Source organism: Grammomys surdaster, unplaced genomic scaffold (assembly GCF_004785775.1).
Source record: "Grammomys surdaster isolate TR1022 unplaced genomic scaffold, NIH_TR_1.0 189, whole genome shotgun sequence".
Lineage (NCBI taxonomy): Eukaryota > Metazoa > Chordata > Mammalia > Rodentia > Muridae > Grammomys > Grammomys surdaster.
The window spans coordinates 9,173,851-9,197,336 of NW_021604634.1; the positions used below are offsets into that span (position 1 = coordinate 9,173,851).

At 36.3% G+C, this 23,486-nt stretch overlaps 1 protein-coding gene across 1 annotated transcript in view; it reads right to left on the bottom strand.

Annotated features, from left to right (window-relative positions):
• Window positions 1-21,230, bottom strand: part of Dok6 (docking protein 6) — a 411,556-nt gene extending 390,326 nt beyond the window's left edge. Inside the window, exon 1 of the mRNA XM_028768962.1 lies at window positions 21,126-21,230. Within this exon, the coding sequence (XP_028624795.1) occupies window positions 21,126-21,191 (66 nt within the window). The 5' untranslated portion in view covers window positions 21,192-21,230. The remainder of the gene's footprint in view (window positions 1-21,125) is intronic.
• Between the last annotated feature and the right edge of the window lie 2,256 nt (window positions 21,231-23,486).

The following is a 23,486-nucleotide window of genomic DNA, read 5'->3' on the forward strand; positions in this document are numbered from 1 at the left end:
TGCGGTACATAAAAGAAGTAGCACTGAATATAAATGGAACAAAGATAGGCTAACATATAATGGTGAGAAAATCAGCTGAATACATGGGAAAACCTGAACATATATCAATCATAAATAAATTCAGGTGAATCATACATTGAAAATTAAGCCCTCAAATTGTTATAATAAAATGTAGGAGACTGTTTATGATCTTACGAGATCGAGAAATTTTAAAAATATTTAAGTATACATTCCTAGCTATAATATGCTAATGTTAAACTTCTGTTAAAGATGGTCTTGATTTACTCCTTAACATATCAACCAATAACTACAATAAAATAAAAATAGAAATCAGAAAAAGTACACTTTTAACAAAATATAGGTATTCTCCAATTTTTTCAGCATTTAAAAATCACTTTAATTCCAAATCATAAATATCTGCCCAAAGATTGAACAACATCTTTTTTGCTTAAAATTAGAGTTATTTAAAATTAAAGAAAAAATGTTTAAATGATGTGCAAGGAATAAAAAAATATAATTAAAACAAAAAATCTATTTTACATGTAAGATTTTACAAAATAAATACATGCTTGTGGAATAATTTAAAAGAAATTAATTTTATGAATGCATATAATTAAAATCAGAATAAAGATATATGTAAAGCATTATACATAACAAAAGAGTGCAGGACAGAAGCCAAAATTATTCTAGGAAGTTACATAAATGAATGGCCTTCTTTCATAAGTCATCATAGTGAAAATAGAAGAAATTATATAAATTTAGGCAAATATAATTGAAATACCAGTAGGGGAAAGCTAGCCATCTATTTTGAAATAATCATAAGCAATGCATAAGGTACTTAACTTATTGGCAAGGGCAGCAAGTGTCTTCTTTGTTAATTTACCAAAGTTCTTCATATATTGTCAATGTTTTACTCCTGCTTCTACATGGTATTTTTGCCTCCAATTCTGACCCTGACAATCTAGACAATACCTCTTCAAAAGTGACTAATTTAAACTAACTTGACATCTTTTACACACTTGTGGCCATGAAGAACATTGTGCTCCACACCTAAGTAATATGTGGCTTCTACAGCCTTTTCATATTACCTATTGAATCCTTCTTCCAGACTCAGCTTCTGAGCCTCTTTCATAAATAGTCATCCAATAATTTCGGACACTTTGAGAACTTCTTGGTTCTCAATAGCAGACACCTTTGTACTTCCCCACTGTCTTCTCCCATCCTGGGCTTGTGTGAGTCTTCCCTCATACTAACAGTTTATTTTTATGGTTAACTCCTTAGTAGACACATTCCTGAAAGGTAAGTTATATGCTTGCATTGGTTCTTCTGAATATTCCCCAAAAGCAATTCATTGGTACAATCAATATGCAACTAGGGACTAAGTACAACATTGTTATAAACTGATGCAGCCGAATAGAAAATGTAATTTGGGGAAATTTTTCATTAAAAGAGCAAAAACTATAAACCTATAACAGTTAATAGTTAATATATATACATAGAACATTAAAAGTTAGATTTAAGTAACAAACTTATGCATGAGAATATTTAATATAGGTAAAAACTACCTATCTCAATAGAAATAAGCATAGATTTAAACATTTAAAAAAGACAGGTTAAGGGATTAAAGACCTATAGGTGAAAAAGTTGAAATAGCCTATTCTACAATTAGAGTTGAAAACTTTAATTTAATTTACCACAGAGAATAGCTTCTTAAGACATAAAATGCAAGTCAAAAAATGAACCTATAAATGTGTTTTTATTATTGTGTAAAATATTAGTAATATATTTCATAAACTTTCAGAACCTAAAAGCTAAGTAAGGCTTAGCCCTTCTGTAATTCCACCTTTAGGGAGGCATATAGAATGATCTCTAGATCTTTCCAGCCAACTAGTTTTAGTGCTCGGGTGAACTCCAAATTCCTTGAGAGATCTAGTGTCAAAATATCAATTGACAAGAAATAGAGAAGAAAGTCAAACTTGACCTTGAGTATCCATACTTGTGTGTAAACATATGTGCATGTACCCGCATGTACACATTAATATGAATGCCTTCATAACACACACACACACACAGAGTAATGAAACCATGACTTCAAATACCAGACCGGAGCTTTTTCATTACATTACAACCACATCCCACTTAGTGTGATTTTGCAAGCTGAAATTTTATAATACCCATAAATGAAGGGTGGCTTATTCATAGAAAACCAGTTAACATGATTATTGAAATAAAAAATAACTAGATATTGTCACACTTGTAAATTCTCCCTAAAAAAATTTTGCATGATTTTATAAGGAGGGTCAAACAGGTCTTCAAGTTTAAGTGTTTTCCTGCTTTTAAAACAACAACAAAAAATAAATAAGAAAGAAAAGCAGAAAAAATAGAAAAAGACTACTGAACAATGTTTGTAAATGTGGATAGTTTATACACAAAGGTATATAATTTCCTCTCATTTCCTGTATATTTAAAATATTGTACTAGAAAGCTAAATGTAACAATGGCAGGCATTGTGGAAAGCTTTGCATTGCTACTTTAATTCTAATTAGTACTCAAGATAATGAGAAATTGTAGGAAATGTTAAGAGGAGAGGGAGAATTACAAGTTTCTTGTTGAAATTTAGAAAATGAGTCTTACCAAACATATAAGGTTAACTCAAAAGACAGTTAAAAACAAAACAAACAAACACAAAAATTAAAGTCAAGGCAACTCGCAACTCCGGAACTTTGAAGCTAGAGATGCAGAATGTTTCTCTGTGAAAGTTTTGAGGGTTCTGAACTCACTGTACAGCCCCTGAGAGACATAATAATGACTGGATGTGGTGAGATAAAGGAAAAATCCAGCTACCTTTCCTGGGTGTAACACCAAAGAATTTTATAAGTGGAAATGGAACTAACCACCATAATCTCTTTATTTACATAAGAAACGGTTCCTGATTCAAGTTGATAGAGTCACAAGGAGTACTGGGCAGGAATCATGTCACAGAAATTTGGGCAATGCAAACTTGAGAATTGAAAGTGAGAACAATTTTTCTTTCAATATTGAGTTGTTAGATTTCCATGAGTTTGTAAGGTTTCTGTTGTTTCTATCATTGTTGATACACAGCTTTAATTCAGGGTGGTCTGATTGAATGTAGGGAGTTATTTCAATTTTCATGTATCTGTTGAGACCTGCTTTGTGGCTGAGTATGTTGTCAATTTTGGAAAATTCCATGAGGTGCAGAGAGGAGGAAGGTACATTCTTTTGTGTTTGAATGAAATGTTATGTAAATATATTAGGTCTCTTTGGAGGTCACCAGGAGAAAAAAAATCCTCCAAGTGAGCAAAAATCACATGAACTCACAGATTGAAGCAGCTGGCATGGCTCTGCACCTGATCCTCTAAATACAGATTATAGCTTTCATTCTAGTATTTTTATGTGAATAAGTGGGTGTAATTCTTGTCCCTTCTCTTAAGACACTTTTCCTTCGGTTGATGGACCTTGTCCAACTCTGATGGTTTTGTTTTAGCTTAATACACTTTCTTTTCTGTGTTTACTGCTATCTCTTAGAAGACTGTTCTCTTTTTTTAAATTTATTTTATTGAATATTTTATTTACATTTCAGATGTAATCCCCTTTCCTCATACTCTCCCACCCAGGGACCCCCTATCGATCCCCCCTCCTCCTTCTTCTATGGGAATATGCCTCCACTCACCCTCCCACCTCCCCACCCACAATTTCTCCCACACTGGAGCATCCAGCCTTCACTGGACCAAGGACTTTCTCACCTACCTATGCCTGACAATGTCATCCTCCTCTACATATACAGCTGGAGCCATGGGTCCCTCCCTATTCGCTCCCAGGCTGTGGTTTAGACCCTGGGAGCTCTGATTGGTTGGTGTTGTTGCTCTTCCCATGGGGCCACAAACCCCTTCAGCTCCTTCAGTCTTCTCTCTCATTCCCCCATTGGGAACTCCATGATCAGCTCAATGGTTAGCTGCGAGCATCCTCCTCTGTATATATCAGGCTCTGGCAGACCTCTAAGGAGACAGCTATACCAGGGATGATATGATAGTATGCTTAAGTGACCCTAAAACTTCCACCAGAGAACTCCTAAATCTGATAAACAACTTCAACAAAGTGGCTGGATATAAAATCAACTCAAACAAATCAGTAGGCTTCCACTACTTGAAGGATAAACAGGCTGAGAAAGAAATTAGGGAAATGACACCCTTCACAATAGTCACAAATAATATAAAAAACCATGGTGTGACTCTAACCAAGCAAGTGTATGACTTGTATGACTGTTATCTTTTAATGTGAGACAGAAAGTACTGGATCCTGATAGGAGTACATGGAGGAGGAACTGTAATTAGGATATATTGTATGACAAAAGAATCTATGTTTAATAAAAGGGGGAAAAGAAAACAATAAAAACTTTATTAGCAAAAAGAGGGAAAAGTGTGAACAAAAATTAAAGTGCCTAATTTATGCTTTATTGGGGTGTGAACAAAACAATCAGAGACTAAATAAATAAAACTGTCAGAACTAAAAGATTCTTATGAAAATAGTCAATGGTTTTCAAGAGGAGACCAGTGGGAGCACTATTACAGTAGTTTCTCAGGAGGAGGGCTCCTGGCCACTTAGGGCTATGTGATCAGTACCAGCATTAGAAGAAACCCTGCTAGAGGGCTGTCGGAAGATAATATACAAGTAAAAGGCTTCCTGGGTGATACTGTACTTCTAGAGGATGCCACACGAATAGAGGTGACATTCAAAAAAACTACCTGTGAATAACTGAGCCATGTTAATCAGACAAAAGCCGGCAGCCCCACCATTCTAGTTGAGGATGCCTGGAGTCTCAGGCTAAAGTGAAATCAAGATTTATCATGATGGCAACTTCCACACAGGTTCCCTGAACACTTTTTCTCTCTTTTTTTCTTTTTTCTTTTTTTCTTTTTTTTTTTTACAGGTATCAATCTATGAGAATAACATTGTCACAGTAATATGTCAGCAACAATTGGTCATGTTACTATATAACCTAGATGCTTGTGTTGTTCTAAGTGTAAACCCAGCAAATATTGTTACTCAAGGCAAAGAGACTTTATGTCCCAATGATACAATATAGAACATTCCAAATTGGTGATACTGCTTAATTTTAGAAAGCCAAATTAGTGTTATTTTGAAATTTCAATAGCAACAAGTTAAAAGATACTGCATGCCCCATGTCTATGGTATGCTGTCATTTGTAATTTGACATTTATAAATGAGTTATAGACTTAAAATATCAGTAGAATCCCCCAAATATTTCTCTCTCTTGGGCTTTTCCCCTGTACTATATTCTGTCTCTAAAAAGACTCAAATACTTGAGCTATGGCTCATATCATATCAACAATGATGAAACAATGGGTTTTCTAAAGCAAAAATATATGGAAAGTTGCTTTAGAGACAAAATACTGTAATCATCAATACAAGGGAGGAGATTGTAAGTTAAAAAACTCACATGCTAAGAAAGGAAAGAACACCTATTTTAGAACTATATTTTTTCTTACAGGACTACTTCTATAAAGTGTTTCATGTATTAAAAATAAAAACAAAGAGCTATTTCTTATCTGTATGACAGTTAGCAATATAAATATTATCAATTTGCCATTAGAGGTGGTGAATGAAATAAATAACTCTGGTAGTGATAAAGAAATCTGAGAAATCACTGATGATGTTACCTTCCACACTAGGAATTGAAGCACCTGTCTTTATGTGTTGGAACTCATAAACTACACTAAAAGGAAGCTAAAGCAATAGAAGTACAAGATATTCTGACAAAATCAGATTATAGTCTAAAGTGGCATCTTCAGAGCTCTCCAGGAATCTTTGGTATTCAGAGTGGACTATATCTCCATGCAATGTGTGCATTAGTCACCACATTCATATAGACCAAGACCACATTCATATCCTGGTCTCTGTAGCTGCAGCTGTTTGGACATTCAGTGTTCACAGAGCTTATTATCATACTGCCTTCTGGGTACAAATATGTATTCCATGAACCCAGAGAGAAAGAAAAGGTGAGGTGCTAGATGAGACAGTCTGGTGTCGTTAAAATTTGATTATTTTGTTAAACAAAAAACAAGTTAAACATGAAATGTTAAAACAGATCTTACCATGTTTCTTACTTGGTTTGGGCTAAATGTCTTGGAAAATTAAGGTAGAAGATGGAGACTCCTAGTTCATTAAAAAAAGAGCCATGTATATGACCAATACTGTTATATGGCAAGTTGTTCTAGTTTGCCTTCTACTGCTTTGATAAACAAATACCATGATCCATTGCAACTTGGGAAGCAAAGGTTCATTTGGCTTACAGTTTAGAGTCCATCATTAATTTAAATCAAGACAGGAAGTCAGCAAAACGGCCTAGAAGCAGGAACCAAAGCAGAGCTCATGGAGGAAAAACAGTGCTTACTAGCTTCTTTTCCTTGTCTTGCTCAGACATTTTACAGCTCGGGCCCATGTATCATAGGCTGGAACTACCCAGTGTAGATTGGGCCTTCCTACTTGAATACATGAATTGATAATCAAGAAATGCCTCATAAATATCTCCATTTGCAATTATTTGGCCACTGTCTTTGGCACAGACATGTCACACAAACATTCTCTCTCTCTCTCTCTCTCTCTCTCTCTCTCTCTCTCTCTCTTTTCCTCTATCTCTCTTTCTCTCTCTCCCTCCTTCCTTCCCTCCTTCCGTTCCTTCTTCCCTCCCTTCCACTCTCTGTTTTAAAAATCCAAATACGTAAGAAATTCAAATAACAATAAAATGTAAATAAAACCCCAGTTAAAAATAGATAAGTATATGAGAAAAATCTTACAACAGTCAAAAATTAACGACATGTAAATGAAAATACCAATGACACTTTGCTTCACACATATTAAAAAGATTAATACCAAAAAGACAGAAGATAATAAGTACTGATAAGGCTAAAGATACAAAGCAATCTTAGTAAATTTGGGGGGTTGAAGAACATAAGGATACTATGACAAAATTTTAATCATAAAATTGACAAAAGAACTCCATCATACATCACTCTCACTTTGAGATATACATCCAAAGGACAGAACATCATGTTTCAAGAAGACATATGTATTTCCATGTTCCTTGAGGCCTTATTCAAAATAGTGTATATCAACTTCAATATCAATTAATGGAAAATATGTGAATGAAAGCAGAACAATATTGAATACTCTTTTAAAAGAATTAAATGAGAAACAACACAATAAACATGGGGGGTGGTATTATATAAGAATAAGCCAGGAACAGACAAACATGACCTGGTCTCAGATGTACAATCTAAAAGAGTCAAATTCACTGATAGGAAAATAGTAATTGCCAGAGTTTGAAGAGTAAAGAGTGTAGAAGTCATTGGTCAAGGTGTACAAAATTATGTTTATATTAAACATAAGATGAACAGACAAAACTACAGCATGTGGAATCTACATAATGCATTTGCCTGGCTTCTTAAAACTTCCCCCAAAGAGAAGAAGTTATTCAATGTTTTCTATACACTCTCATTGTGAGGTGATACATGAAATGATAGAAGTGCTAATTAGCTGGATGGTGGTAATCATTTTACATTGTATGCATGTATCAAAACATCACCTTATTTAGCTTAAATATACACAATTATTGCTGATTACAACTCAAACTGACAGATTGTTTGTTTGTTTGTTTGTTTGTTTTTATAGAAAACTGAATTGTCTTCTAGAAGGATGTCTGAACCATTTCAAATTCCCACTAGCAGTGTCTGTGAATGCCAATTTTGTTGCATCTTTGATGGTGTTTGATGACATCATTGCTTTTTATTTTAGCTTTATGTACTGGTATTTAGTCATTCATCATGATTGGATATTTGGCCTCATACGGTTAATGATAGTAAGTGTCAAATGTCTGTTCATAAATTTGCTATAAATATTTACTTTTGTCTTTTTAAAAATTCCATTCATGTTTTCACTTTCATGTATGAATATTGTATTTATGTCATTTTCCTTCTTCCTCCAACTTTCTCTGATTATCTGTCCCCTTTTAAACACATGCCTTCACTCTACATATATATATATTTATATATACACATATATACATATATGTGTGTGTGTGTGTGTGTGTGTGTGTGAATAAATATATAAAACAACCTGCTAAAGTCCACTTAGTGTTGTTTGTATATATATGTTTTTAAGGCTTACCATTTGACATTTAATAACCAATTAGAGGGCTTGTCCTTGGAGAAGGCTAATTCTCCTTCTCTCAGCAGGCATTAATTACCTAGAGTTCTTTATCTAAGGGTGGGTTTTCTGAGATTTCTTCCCTCTACATTGGGATGTCAACTGGTGTTGTCATTGTTCAGTTCTTTTTAAGGCAATCACATTGCTGAGATTCCATGGGTTTAGCTTTCCTGTGAGATATAAAATACATAATCACAGAGCAGAAATCCTTGTCCTCTGGAACTTTCAATCTCTGTAGCCTCTCTTCCAAGGTATTTTCTGAGCCTTAGGCATACAGATTGTGTTACAGTCATAGATAAATTGGTGTGGGATATCCTAGAATCTTATGTTCCTTGCAATGTACTCCATATACAACAAAAAGAAGTTTATCTGGTGACAGATGAGACCTACAATTATCTGAAGGTGTAAAAATATGTATTTAGGATGTAATTAGACTTTGTATTGGTTTGGATGAGTATAGAGGAATTTTAATCCAGCGATGTGATTGCTCTAGCAAGGGATCATATCCAAAGATATATTTTGTCTGGAATACAGATACACCCTAGATTATAGTATGATCTGGCTGAAATACAGAATAGCCTTGGTTCACATGTTTAATGCTTAACAATGAAGGTAAGGATAGTTTGTAGAGGAAGTAGCCATGTTGAAATTGACATCTAATTGTGAGGTATACAAAGTGACATGTAAGACAAATATTTGACAGAATGAGTTGGAGATAGAATAGCCCAAAATCATATGAGAATAACAGAGGAAAAGAGGTTACTTAAGAGCATCGAGACAGAAAAATGTGTGGTATGTTATATGGTAGGTGGTGTGTGTGTGTGTGTGTTTTACTTGAAGAGATTTACAGAGATAAGTTACAGGGAGAACAAGCTAGACACAGATGAAGACAGAATGAGTCAGGAATGCGGAGTCAGAAAATTAGAACATATTGTCAAAGTTAGTATGAGGCCAGGCAGAGCAATTCAGTAAGAAGCTAAGAGAAGCTGGATTGAATCAGTCAGCTTGGAAGATTAGATTTTATGGGGGCTAGAGGTTTCCAGGCTGTACTGGCTAGTTTTGCGTGTCAACTTGACACAAGCTGAAGTTATCACAGAGAAAGAGAGCCTCCCTTGAGGAAATGCTTCCATGAGATCCAGCTGTAAGGCATTTTCTCAATTAGTGATCAAGTGGGGAGGGCCCATTGTGGGTGGTGCCTGGTAATCCTGGGTTCTATAAGAAAGCAAGCTGAACAAGCCAGGAGAAGCAATCCAGTAAGCAGCACCCCTTCATGGCCTCTGTATCAGTTCCTGCCTCCAATTTCCTCCCCTGCGAGAGTTCCTGTCCTGAATTTTGGTGATGAACAGCAATGTGGAAGTGTAAGCTGAATAAACCCTTTCCTCCCCAACTTGCTTCTTGGTCATATTGTTTTGTGCAGGAATACAAACCCTAAGACAGGCTTAGGCCGAGGGACAGTTAGAACAGAGAAGGAAATGCACTGGGCTCAGCCCAAGCCAGATATTCACACAGTTTAGGCACAGCTCTCATTTTATCACTTCATTTGAGGAAATAAAAGTGAAATTTACAAAGAAATAGCAGCAGTAGATTATCAAAGAAGTAGCAGCAGTAGATTACCTTCTAGGTTACATGACCTCACCAGCCACGGGTAGTGGGCCATGTTACTAGTGCCACAAAATAATTCCCTCATTCTGAGTAGCCGTTAAGTCCAATTTGATTATATTTTGATAGAATTTGAAAGAACTTTTTTTTGGAAGTGGGAGATTAGGTTTTTTATTTTTGTCAAAGGAAGGACATTTGTAAATATTTCTATAATTATCAGTATCTTTATGATCATAATAGAATTCTTCAAGGTACTAACATTTTATTTTTGATGGAATGCATTTATCAAGTTGTCCTTTGATGGATCTTGCTTTGGCATGATGTAAGATCTTTTTATTTGTCCTACTTTCCAATAATTTCTTTCATGATTTTATGAAACGTTTCATAGTGTTAAGTTTCACACATTAATCTATGGTCTCTTATGAGTTTCCAAGTGTTAAGTTGATGTTGATCTTCACACAGTTTGTTTATGTATGTCTAATCACAGCAGCAGCCCAATTGAAAAGGTATCTGTTTATTCATCATTAAATTGTCCTTGAACTTTGTCAGAAATATGAGTTTGTGTGAGAATTTCCCTTTTTCTGACGTTATGAAAGCTCAACCTTCACTTCAGCTTCAAACATTTTTATTAATAGTATAATACTAATGTTTCTTTATATCAAAGATTTTATGTATCTCCTTGAATGAACACAATTTTAATATTGTATTCTTAAACTTTAATAAAACAAGTACTGTGTGCAGGGAGAAGTAATTTCTTATGACCACCTCTTCCTAGGAAAAGTACTTAATATTTATGGCTCATGATACTATTTTAATATATTGTTTCTACAGTTTGAGTTTCCTCCAATAATGCCATCTAGACATTCCTATGCATTTGTTGCAAGCAACAAAATATGTTGCTGTAAACAGAAAGGGATTTCTTAGATTTCACATTAGTTTGAATTAGAAATGGATGGCTAGATGACAGTTTAAGACTAAGCAAAAGCAGAAGACTACAATAGCCATTAAGTCATTTGATGATGTTTTTGTCTTTTGACAGTAGCAACAGTGAGACATATTTCTTCTGTAATACTCCTGCTTAAATAAATTTATATGATATAAATGCTTGTTTTGTTTCCACTGTTAAAAGCTTCTTTTGTTTTTAACTCAAAATCTTCCCTGGATCCATATGACTGATAAATTCCAGTTTAAATCTTAGCTACAAAGTAAGTTGCTAAGACAAGAATACAATTGGAGTTCTTCTTTCTACACTGCAAAGCATGCTTACTTAGCTGCCTTCCACATGTCTAATATTAAAAGTACTCACCAACAAGCCGTGCACTTCCTGTTTGTTCTGGTTTCTTCAGTTTTTAACAATGGCTCTCAACCCTGGCATCACACGGAAAACACTTGGAGCAAAAGCTAATTTGTGCTTAGATGCCAGGCCACTTCCATGAGAAAGGATCAGGCGTAAGAATAAAGCTTTATAGTTAAGTAGAATATGTATCTATGGCTTTTTAAATTTAAAAAATATATAACTACAGCATAAGTAAACATAAGATGTAGGTTTATATTGGAACACAGTCCATGAACAAAGAGCTGTGTGAGAAGATTTCTGAGAAAACTCTAAGACAAGAGTCTTAATTTCTGTTCCTCTATAACTTGAGTTGTTTTTTTTTCTTTTATTGGATATTTTCTTTATTTACATTTCAAATGTTATCCCCTTTCCAGGTTTCCCCTCCAGAAACCCCCTATCCCATCCCCACTCCCTCCTTCCCCTGCTTCTATGAGGGTGCTTCCCCACCCACCAACTCCTGCCTCCCCATCCTGACATTCCTCTACACTGGGACATCAAGCCTTGACAGGACCAAGGGCCTCTCCTCCTATTGATGCCCAACAAGTCCATCCTCTGCTACACATGTGGCTAGAGCCAAGGTGACTTGTTTTTAGAATGTGCTTTCATGCCCCTCCCAGGTGTAGCAGATAGGAGTGAGATTGCTTCAGATTATTCATTACAGCTGTATATTGTTATTTATTTATAGGCCTCTCAAAAACATGTTTTTGCCATGTGTGGCTTATCCTTGTGATTGTATACTTTGCTCTGGTGAAAATGCTCTTTAAAAAGTTGCTGATTTCATGAGACTTTAGTCTGTTTCAATTTCAGGCCCTGCTCTCTCAGGTTCACTCTACCAACAAGAGTAACAATGGGTTTAGTCTTCTTCTGAGTTCCAAATTCTTATGTGTTATATGTATTTCATTTTGTGCCCACATTTAGTGGATCATATTTATGCTAAACACTATGAATAAACATCATAATACATTTGCTTAGAGGACTTTTCTTGTCAATGCAGAAACATTTCTAAGTGTGTGATAGTACAGTAAACATTAGAAATATGACAGATAATTACTTAAACATTGGTTCTAGGTCATTAAAGCATTCAGGTAAATATATTTATATTTGCTGGAAAGCTAAACTACAACAAGATATGTTTGTCAAAGTAACTTCAATTATGGAAAGTGTACTTTTATTCTAATTTTTGCTATATGAGAAAAACTCCCAGATTTCTATAAAATAAAGCTAAATATAATATTTTATTGATTTATCCCTTTTAAAATAATAGTGATTTGGAAAATTATACCAATTGTCAGTTTTAGACTATTCTACTTATTTTGTTTTACAAAATAAGGAATAGTCCAAGAATGCAACAATGTATAATAAAATTATTTCTAGTGCCCTTCTAAAGTATTTTATGAATATTTCTGAACCTGTAACTGTGGTAGGAAAAAACATCATGTAAGTGTTTGCATGTTAGTGAATTCACAGGCTATTTGAAAATAGATACATATTATACTTAATAGTTTTATATTGCTGTTTAATATATGTATAATTATGTGTATATATATGCAAGTGCCCATAAAGATATACACATACATACATCTTAAGTAATAGTGAATAGTCAGACAAAAGCAATACCACATTTACAGTTAAAAATGAAGAAAATTGTAGTAGAAGTTATATTCTATGTAATTATATCTATAATATATCCTATTTTTAAAGTTATGGATGTAAGATAGTTTTTGATAGTTTAAAAGAAGAAAAATTAAAAAGATATTAATTAAATATCTCAGCATCACAATCTGACCCTTAAAATCACTAAGACAAATATAAACAAGAATAGCATAGTGTTTTAGATAAAGTTTAGATAAACACATGACACAGTGCAGGGCTTGATATGCTTAAGAATTTGGGATTCATTGTTATATCTCTTGCAGATATAACAATCTTGTAATCTTGTGATTACATCACTTAGTATTACCTATTGATTTCTCAGATCTCAGGAAACTAGTATAATTACTAAACATTTTTTCCTTTACATAAACCCACTTCCATTCAAATTTGTGTGAATGTAATATTTAATCACCTTAAACAAAAGATCATATTTATAAAGAAAGATCAGTTGCGTTAATTTTCTATTGCTGTAATAAAATACTATGGTCAAGGCAACTTATCAAAGAAAGCACTTAATTGGGTTTCTTGATTCAAAGTTAGAGTCCATGATCATGGAGTGAAACAATGGCCGCAGGTGTCCAGAGAAGCACCTGAGAGCCCATATCCCACAAGCTTGAGGTGGAAAGATAACACAGGGAATAAAGGGAGGGTTTGGAGCCTCAAAGCTACTAGACTGTGACATGCATCCCCCAACAGAGCCACATCTCCTAATCTTTCCCAAGCTCTTGAACCAGCTAAGAATAAATACTCAAACATATGAGCCTATGTTACCATTCTTTTACAGATTACAACATTCTAGTTCCATACCCCTATAGACTTGTGGGGGTATCATAACGCAAAATACATTTTGCCCAACTTCAAAACTCCCCATCATCTTTCACAATCTCAGTACTGTTTTAAAGCCTAATGTCTAAGACTCAAGGCACTATCTTCATTGGAATTCCCTGTAAAATTAAAAAGCAAATTACACATTTCCAGCATGCAATGGCACAGAATGTACATTACCATTTCAAAGGAGAGGAATGGTGGAAGGGCAGGGATACTAGAAACTAAAGAATCAAAGCAAGATCAAAATCCAGCAGGAGAAACTTCAAACATGGTAGCTCCATCCGCCTGGCCCTATCACTCTAGTTTCTTTGCCTACAACATAAATTTGTTTCTTTGGCTGGTTACAATCCTCACATACCGCCCTCTTTGGTAAATACCCCATTCCTCTTAGGGATTTTATATACTTATTGTTCTACCCCATGTTGTGTAACCTTAACTGTTGACGGAGATCCCAAAGCCCTTTTTTACCAGCACATCCTTCGTGACTCTAAAGCCAGAACCCCATGAATGATACTGCCAAATTTGAAAACCAACTTCAGGTAAACCCTGCCACCCTTGAGCCACATTTGTAGCAGCTCGAATTTGTTGTTGCTTTTTAGGAGCATACAGTTCCTCAGATCTTTCCTTTCTCCAAGTTAGACGCTTAGCTAGGTGGAGTAACACACTGAAAGCACCCCACCCTTTACTACATTTCAAATCAGGTCCCCACTCAATCTTCTTTCCTCTTTCAGCACAAGCCATGGTTCCAACATTAAATTTCCTTATGTTCTTTTTCCCTTCAAACTTTACATTTTTTATTTCTTTTTGCCACAGTTTCACCTTTATTTAGTAGACCTGCATAAAAATGATAACTAATAACCACAGAACAGACCCAATATTAGACTGATTTGCCAAATACATTATTCCATTACTTTTTTAATTAGCCTTAGGCAAATTCTTATGGCAGAGGAATAAAGAAGCCACATCTGTCCACCCTCTACTCCACATAAAATATCAAAAGAACCATCTCTAGCCCAGTGACTAATATTCTTCAGCTATGAAACTTCTTGAGAAAACTCCTACTAGGATGGCCTAGTAAGCTCTGTTGACAATGTTCAACCACGTTCCTACTCCAAAGTTCCCAACTCTTCACATTTCTCCACTTAAAAACAGCATAGTTAGGGTCTTCAAAGGAATAGTCCACTTCCTGGTACCAACTTCGGTATTAGTTGCTTTTCTATTGCTGTGATGAACCATCATTGTTAAGGTAACTTAAAAAAAGAAAATATATAATTTTGCTTATGGCGTTAGAGTTTTAGAATCCATTATGTTGGCTATAAGGAATGGTATAGGCAGTAGAAGCAACATCTGACGTCTCACATCTCACAGGCAGGAGTCAGAGAGAGCACACTGAGAAAGAAGTAAGGTTGTTGAAGCTCCCAAAACCTCCTACAGTGATACACATCCTCCAACAAATTTACATCTGCTAATCTTTCCAAAACAGTTCCACCAATTGAGAACCAAGCATACAAGCATTTGAGCCTATAGCAGACATTCTTGTTCAAATTACCACATAGATAAATATACATTTAAATATATTTTAAATGTTTCAAACTCTACTCTGACACTAACAACTAATAGCGGCCCTGAATGGGTTATTTTAAAGGATGAACTAGCCAAATGTGAAATCATAATAAATGCATATGGACTTGGGACTGTGCCAAGTGGTGGCCTTAAAAAGTGTTTCTAGAAAGCCTTTTAGTGTGGTGTAAGTTCTTCCTCTAATGTTTTCTTTAGTCGTGATCCAAATAAATTTGAGTGCTATAAATGACAATGGTAGCTTTATACCAGTTGAGCAATGAACAAAATATGTATTTATTTTGGTAGCTATGGAGGTAGCTCAGTTGGTAGAGTGTTAACTGGAGAAGCATGAGGACCTGAATTTAGATGCCCAGAAAGTATAGGAAGTTTGAGTGGTGATGAGCACCTGCAGTTTAGAGCTGTGGTATGGCACAGAGTAGGATGGCCCGATCATATTAACCAGCCAGATCACTGGTCCAGTCAGAGAGCTTGTTACAAAATTGCAAGACTCCCATATACACAAAACTTTAAGGAAAAGTGTATTTATATTTTGGGAGTACACATGAATGTGTTGTTTTTGATGTTTGTAGTAAGATGATAACTATTATACAGTAAATACAATGCTGAGCTTGAAGTTAAAGCCTTGTTTTCAATGGGCAAACAAACAAACACAGCATGACTTTCTATAACTCTAATTGACACATTTCACTTTTTTAAGATTTTACTTCATAAGTAAAATAGGAATAAAAATGAAATGTACAGACAAAAATAATGTTGGAAGAATTACATAAGATATCTGAGAACTTTTTATAACCTGAAAAATGCAGAACACATAAGAAACAGCCTGACTGAGTTCTATATTATTACATTTCAGATTAACATAAGCTCTAATGTATTCATGTTTTCAGTAATTGTACTATTAAGTTTTTAAGGCAGTATTTTATAATGAATTCAGTAAAAGGAGGAGAAAAAATACCTTGCACATGCTCAAAAATTATGGCCACTATTAATGAGTCCAAATTAATGAGTTATAGTGAATAAAACAATAATTCAATGTATATCTTCTGTTTACAACAAAACACAATATATCATTCAATTTGATGGGCAGATATAATACTCTTATAACAAAATAGTGTAAAAACAAATGACGGAGTATCTTAAAACCTAGCTAGTAGGGGTTTATGAGGAAAGTTAATAAAAACATCCTCAGTCTAGAATTCATTGTCTCTATGGATAAAGTTATGAAAGTCCAAAAAAAAACCGAAAAGATAAGAAAATGAAATGAAACAAAAGAGGAAAAATACAAAAATACTCAGTAAAGAGAGAGGAAATAAATATGAGGCCACCGAAATTACACTTCATATTCCTTTGTAATAGATAAATCTCACTTGCTAGAAATTAATTTTCCTCTTAAGCTAAAGTGTCTAGGTATCATCTAAAAATTAAGGAAAATGTAATTTTTGTTGTTTATATTGGTGATGCTTTATCTTCTAGATTCTATGATACAGTTGGTGAAAACAGAATAGTCCAAAGGTCTGGGTACTTCCTAGTTTTGCACAGGCATATCCTTGTGGCTTATTATTATCCAAGAAAAATATCAATAAAAGCTACTTCAGAAAGAAGATACACATAGCAAACATACAACTTTTCATTAAACAAGTCCTTTATGCTATTACATATCCTCCAGAATATCAACAGTAGGTGTGTGTTTCTGGGAATATTTCAGGAAATTGAGAATGTATATATTACAAAGATATGTAACCAAAGTATCATAAAATTGTTAATTATATCATTTTAGGGATTTCTTTAAGTACTTAGAGGCTCTCAACCTTCCTAGTGCTCTAACCCTTTAATACATTTCTTCAGGTTGTTGTAAACCCCAACCATAAAGTTATTTTTGTTGCTACTTCATAACTGTAATTTTGCTACTGTTGTGAATCATGTGAATGTAAATATCTGTGTTTTCCCATGGTCTTAGGTGATCCTTCTGAAAGGATCATTGAACCCCCAAAGGGCTATAAACCACAGGTTGAGAAACACAGGTTGAGAAATGCTGACTTAGAGTAACTGATATCTGAGGAAAGAAATAGTATTTTCAATTTTACCAAGCTATCAGTAATGTGTAAATCTGTCAGGGCATAAATGTAGCTATGAATCTTTATAGTCTCCTTTCTGAATTCCAGTTTTCTATGTATTCTATATCCTTGTTCACTTCAGATAAAATTTTAGCCACATATCTAGGTTTGATTTTTCCATGTGTGTGTGTCTCTGTGTGTGTACATGAATGTGTGTGTTTCACTTCCACATTTTTAAAATTCAATGACTTTAGAGTATGCTCATGTGTACATTAAGATTAAAAACCTAAAAATAAGTTAATTTTATTACAATAGATGTCATTTTCTAAGTTTATGTCTTATTTAATGTATAAGAATTAGATGGAATATATGATCTCTCTCTACTTTGAAATTTAAAAATGTTAAATGCACACATATATACGAATACAGAAGTAATTGACACAGTATGCATACTATAATATATTATATAATAGTTAACATATATATGTATGTATTGTGTGTATAAACATGAAAAGACCTACAACAAATATCATAAATAATTAGAAAATTTAATACATTCTAATTCTGTATTTAATGAGAATTATTTATTAATAAACATGAATATCATAGATCCATTTCTGAAACAATGTTCAAGACACACAATAGTAGAATATATATTTAAACATATCAAATAGCATTTATATATCTAGAGGTGGAGGTTGAAATATCAGAAGTTCAAGATCATCCTCAGTTATAATCCTAGCTTAAGGCTAATACAAGAGACCCTTCACAAAATAAAAATGATGATTAATAATAATAACAATAAATATTTCTAAGTGGGATAAAAGATTGTTAATGAATTAAGATAAATCTCAAGGCTGATCCAATGTTTCTTTATAAATGGTTGTCCAAATAAGTAGAGTATCTACAAAAGAACATGGGGAAAGCCATCCAGCAGCTATAACCTGGAACCAACATACCCAAAGATCAAAAACTGCTTTAGTCTTTCCCTCAGCCTAGTGCTAAGCCTTCATTTAGAGGTAGAAAGGGATATGATAAAATATTTCATAAAGAAATGTGTTCTTAAGCCACAGGTATGCAGTGTGCAACTGGACACCTACAAAAAGCAAAAGGATTTTATAAAATTTGCTTCCTAAAAGTATGGCTTTTTGTAATTTATCAAATATCAGCACAAATTCAGTTACAATTATATATATATATATGTTTAAATAGAGTGTTTACTATAAACCACATAAGAAGCACCATATATCAACAGAATTTCAAATGGTTTTCTTGGAAGATTGTGTAGTTTGAGTCCATAAATTAAAAACATATACCATTAATTGTGAAAATAAATATCAATGACTATCCAATTTTTATTTCTATGATTTTTGGCATAATCATATGCTTAAATTCTTAAGTACATGCACTGTTTTAGTTACTTAGGCTTTTACCGTCTCATGGTACAGTATCAAGCTTTGCCATTTCAACTTATTCTTTTGAATTTAAGACTATTCCTACAATAAATATATATTATGAAGTTTCTTTAATAAATTATGTTTTCTAAAATGGTTAAGAATATTTAAAAGATAAAAGGTTTCAAACATTAGATGTTAAGTTTCACATTCTTCACACAGAAATGAAGTAAAACACAAAAATAGTTTGTACATAGCTCCACTTTTAATGTTTATAAAGAAGTCTGTCCTTTAAAACACAGCTTAAGTTTAAATAGTTGATTTAGCAAAAGATTCTTTGCTCTAAATATACATGAGCATACACGGTTAGATGGAAATGGTGTTCTAAAGAGGCATTTCACAGGCTTTTAATGCACAGTTACCCTGGAGGCAGTTGGTGGTCTTTCCATAGACTTTATTGTGTAACTAGGCTACATATCCAGGTTTTATAGTATAGAATCCTAGATATCATAAATGGAGGAAGGGGATAAACCCTAGGAACTCTTCTATGGGGAAGAATCTCGAGTTATCAGCCCCGTTTTTCTTGACTGAGAGAAGAAACAAATTTCACTGAGATGAGGAAGGGGTCTTAATTCTTCCATTAGTTTATACATTTGGAAGACAGAGATAAAACTTGAATTTAATAGGAATGAGGTGATAGGTAATTAATAAGAACCATGTCAGAGCAGAGAGAGTCAAAGGCCAAGGAAAGAAGACTCCAGCCATCAGGACGTCTCTCTAGCCTTTCTTGGCTGACAGCTATGGGATTCACATATAGGATCTTTGTGAATAGCAACTGGCTCCTTGGATAACTGCAGGTTTTCACCGGTTCAGCCCCTATCTCTAGTTGGGGGAGGGGATACATGATCTTCTATCTAAGAAAAGCCCTTCAAATCTTGTCCCTCCCTCCCTTGAGCAGGTGGGGAGCTGAACTGGGGGACAGAAACTAAGTATGTTAACTTTGTTGTCCTAGCTAGCTTTTCATTTCTTGCTTGTTAGGCATCCTGGGTTTAGTAATTTGCTTAAGCTTGAGAAGGAATCCCGGTGTCCTTTGGTCCTGTCTGCCTTCAGTGAGAATGCCAGCAGAGGCAGCTTGCTGTCTCCATCACTTGCCTCCAGCTAAAGGTTCATAAACCATTTCAGAATTCTAGGATGACTTCCCTTCTTTCTCTGACTGCTCTATACCTTTTTTTCAAGCCCCAAAGGCATATAGCTTTTATTTGCAAATTTACAATCCCCCTTCTATGCATAAATTTACCACCATCAGCCTTCATTCCTTTCCTTTCTACAAGTTGCAAAGCTCACTCATACAGTAGAGAAATCCGGGAACTTTCCACCTCCAAGCAAGGATTCTAGAAAGTCTCAGGATAGGAACTTGTGAACTCAGGAAGGCAGACAATAGGCAAACCCGAACTTTTTGGCACATTATGTTGAATTTCCCTTTCTTTTTGTGGTCAGATGAACCTGGGCTTGCCACCGTGCTCAGTTGTGGACTTAGGGATGTCTCCTGCAAGTTAGTCCACTCTCATTCATATCTATCAGATCTGGACAGCTCCTCCCCTACTGTCCGCCCATTCTTTCCTGTCCATTCCATCTATATCCAAGGTCTTTTCAGGACAATCCCTTTAAAATACCGGTCGAATCATCAAATAAGTTTTGTCTTTCCTCTCATATCCTGGCGTAGGTTTATACTGTTATCTCCCAAGTCAGACCAAATATCTCTCAAGAAGAAAGTAAGATTCCATAAACTTTGCTTCCACGGACTTTTCTGCAACGGTGGTGGGCGAGTAAGTACACCAACGCACACTTGCCTACACACTGGGACAAATACACATGTCTGGGAAAACAGCGGGTGAGGCAGCCAGACTGTGGGCAACTATTAAGGGTACGTTAAAGTCCCTGCTGTAGCCAAAAGGAATGCGCTGCGTTGATGAGGTATCAAAGGAGAATTTCAAAATGGGCTTGTAAAAAGAAGACCAGAAAATGGTGAATCTAAACACACAAGAAGGACACCTTTTACACCTGCTGTCAGCACACGGCAGTTCTCCCCAGAGTCACACACTTTTGAGAGAAATCGTTGTAGGTTGCACCGAATGTAATAAATCTCTATGGCTAATATATCTTTGGAACTGACAATCCCTGTGTTCTATTGGACTTCTGACTGTGGGCACCATGAGCCCAGCGCACTTGAGGACAGGGACCTAGGCGCTCCAGAGCCCGTGTGCAGAGTACCTCAGGCAGGTGCCAAGCGCTGGTCGGGTCAAGCAACAAGCGGACTATCTGGACAAGGCCGGCTGCCCTGGTACCCACGCGGGTCACCTCTCCCCGCCCCCATCCCCAGCAGCCCTCCTGGCCGCCAGAGCAGAGAAGAAGGAGAAAACCGAGTTAACCACTCACCCCTAGCTTCCTGCTGCGGATTTTCACGTAGCCCTGCTTGACTATGTCGTTAAAGTTGGAGGCCATGGCCAGCGCGGTCGAGCTCCTCCGCTGGGCGATGCGCTTCCCGGAGTCGACAACCGCTGTCCGCCGCCCGGACCACGCAGGTCTTGCATCCAGCCGGCGGCCGCCAGCAGTCGCGCCGCCGCTGATTTCTCCCCAGGCTCCTGCTGGCGCGGACCCGGGGTCGATAGCTGGGCCGCCACACAGGGAGACAGGGGATCCGGGGCCCGGAACTGCTCAGCAGCACCAGCACCTCGCGACCCTTCGTCACCTTCGCCCCTGGCCACAAGCGGAGCACCGCGACCAGCGCCGCCGCCAGCTGTGGCCCCCCCTCCCCACCGCCGCCCCCGGCAGCACCCACAGGCTGGCGCCTCACTCGGCAGTGCACAGCTGGCCGGAGCGCACCATCGCGGCTCCCCGGCGAGGAGGAGGGGGAGGGACGGCAGGGCGGGCCGTTGCGCCCGATCTGTTCCCTCCCCCTTGCCCGCCGGGTGGCAGGGCTGGAGGATGTTGGCAAGATGCACTCCATCACTCTCTTCTTGGGCAAGGAGCTCTGCCTGCCACCCGCGCCTAGGATATGGCTCCCACCGTAGCCCTGTGCTGGCACCACTCGCCCAGGCGTGGATTCCTAAGGACAAGTCTCCTCATTCCACCGCTGTTAATCTCACCTTCCCAAACTAGGCAATGTAGACAGAGCAGTGAGGGGGACTTCACAGGTTCGCAAAAGGCAAAGAGGAGCGAGACAATTGTTTATTTCAGAGATGGTGTCTATAATACATTTTTAGTTCCAGGCACACGTGGCCTTTCCCGGTCTTTGCTCTGTTGGGAAGTGTAAATCGAAGCCCTTCCTGGTGCACACACAAAGAGACCAACCCTGCGCATGTGTCTAATCCTCAGGCTGCTGAAGTCAGAAGGAATCCTGGAGGCAGCAGGTCGCAGATGTCCTCTACAGAAAAGGCTGTGATGCCTGGATTGTCAATCGCTTTATAGTTAACTAGGGCTCAATGTGCTGCTGGGGTTTCATCCATTCAAGAAATAAAAAGGCAGAACGAGATCCAGGGATGTGCTGAAATATTCAACTTGTAAAAATGGAATGAACTTTCTCCTCTTAATCTTTGAAAACATACTTTAAAATATGTAAATGTAAAGACAGAATTTTGAAGTTACATTGTTTTAGGTGGGTCAAGGAAAAGGAGCATTGAATATTGGCTGGCAGAAATTTATGGCTTTCTAACTATAGTAAAGAATATTTACAGCTTTAGTAGCTACGGAGGTTGATAGTTAAGAAAAAAAAGATGTGCAAAGACTTTTCATTTGTGAGGAATTCATATTTAATGCATCTTCATAAGATCACATTTAATTCTGCTTACTTCAAAAGAAGTATTTTTCTAGGTTCTCATTTAAATTATTTTATCTCTATTTGCATCATAATTACTTAAGAAAGATACAAAGCTACATTTGAGGGAAGAAAAAAAAAATGAAAGCCCTGAGAACAAGGTTACATGCCCTTCATTCTCAGTTAAAGAGGCAGCTTTAAATAGCACAGGGGGGATGCTGGTCCCATCCTTTCCAAGAGGTATCATTTAAATCAGTACCAAACATCATAACATACTTCAGCCGTATATATCCAGTCTATTTCACTTATGGGGTGACTCTCCTCCTCTCTATTCGTCTTTTACCCCTCCCACCATGTAAGCAAACTGCAATATAGCAGGGTAAATGTTTAAAATAGCTGGACAAATCTCAATCACTTGTTACTGTGAAAGCAGATCAATTCTGGTCTCTCTGGAAAATTCACCTCTTCTTATTAACCTCTCTGGTTATCTCCTTTTAAAGCTAGGGGCATTTTTTTCTCCACTCATTTTCACATATTTCATTTTGTTTTAAAAGATACTGCAAAGAGTGTCTCACACATTTATCAATGACTTATTTTCTGTGATCCTCTTTGCAGTCATGTGAAACATACGCTCCATTTATCAGGAAGAACACTGAGGCTCAGAAATGCTCTGTGACTGGACAAAAATTTCAAGGTTGGAGTTAATAATAACTTACATGAGCATATACTCTTTCATTTAAAAAACCTTTGTATTAGTTGCTTTACTCGTTGCTGAGACAAAAGTACTTGACAAAAGCCGGAGATATAAAGGTCACCATGACAGGGAAAGCATGGCAGCAGCCTTTCAATGATGACAGTTGTTCAACACTGAACCCAGTCACTTAAGAAGGGGAGAAGGGATTATGGTACTTAGCTTTCTTCTTCTTCTTCTTCTTCTTCTTCTTCTTCTTCTTCTTCTTCTTCTTCTTCTTCTTCTTCTTCTT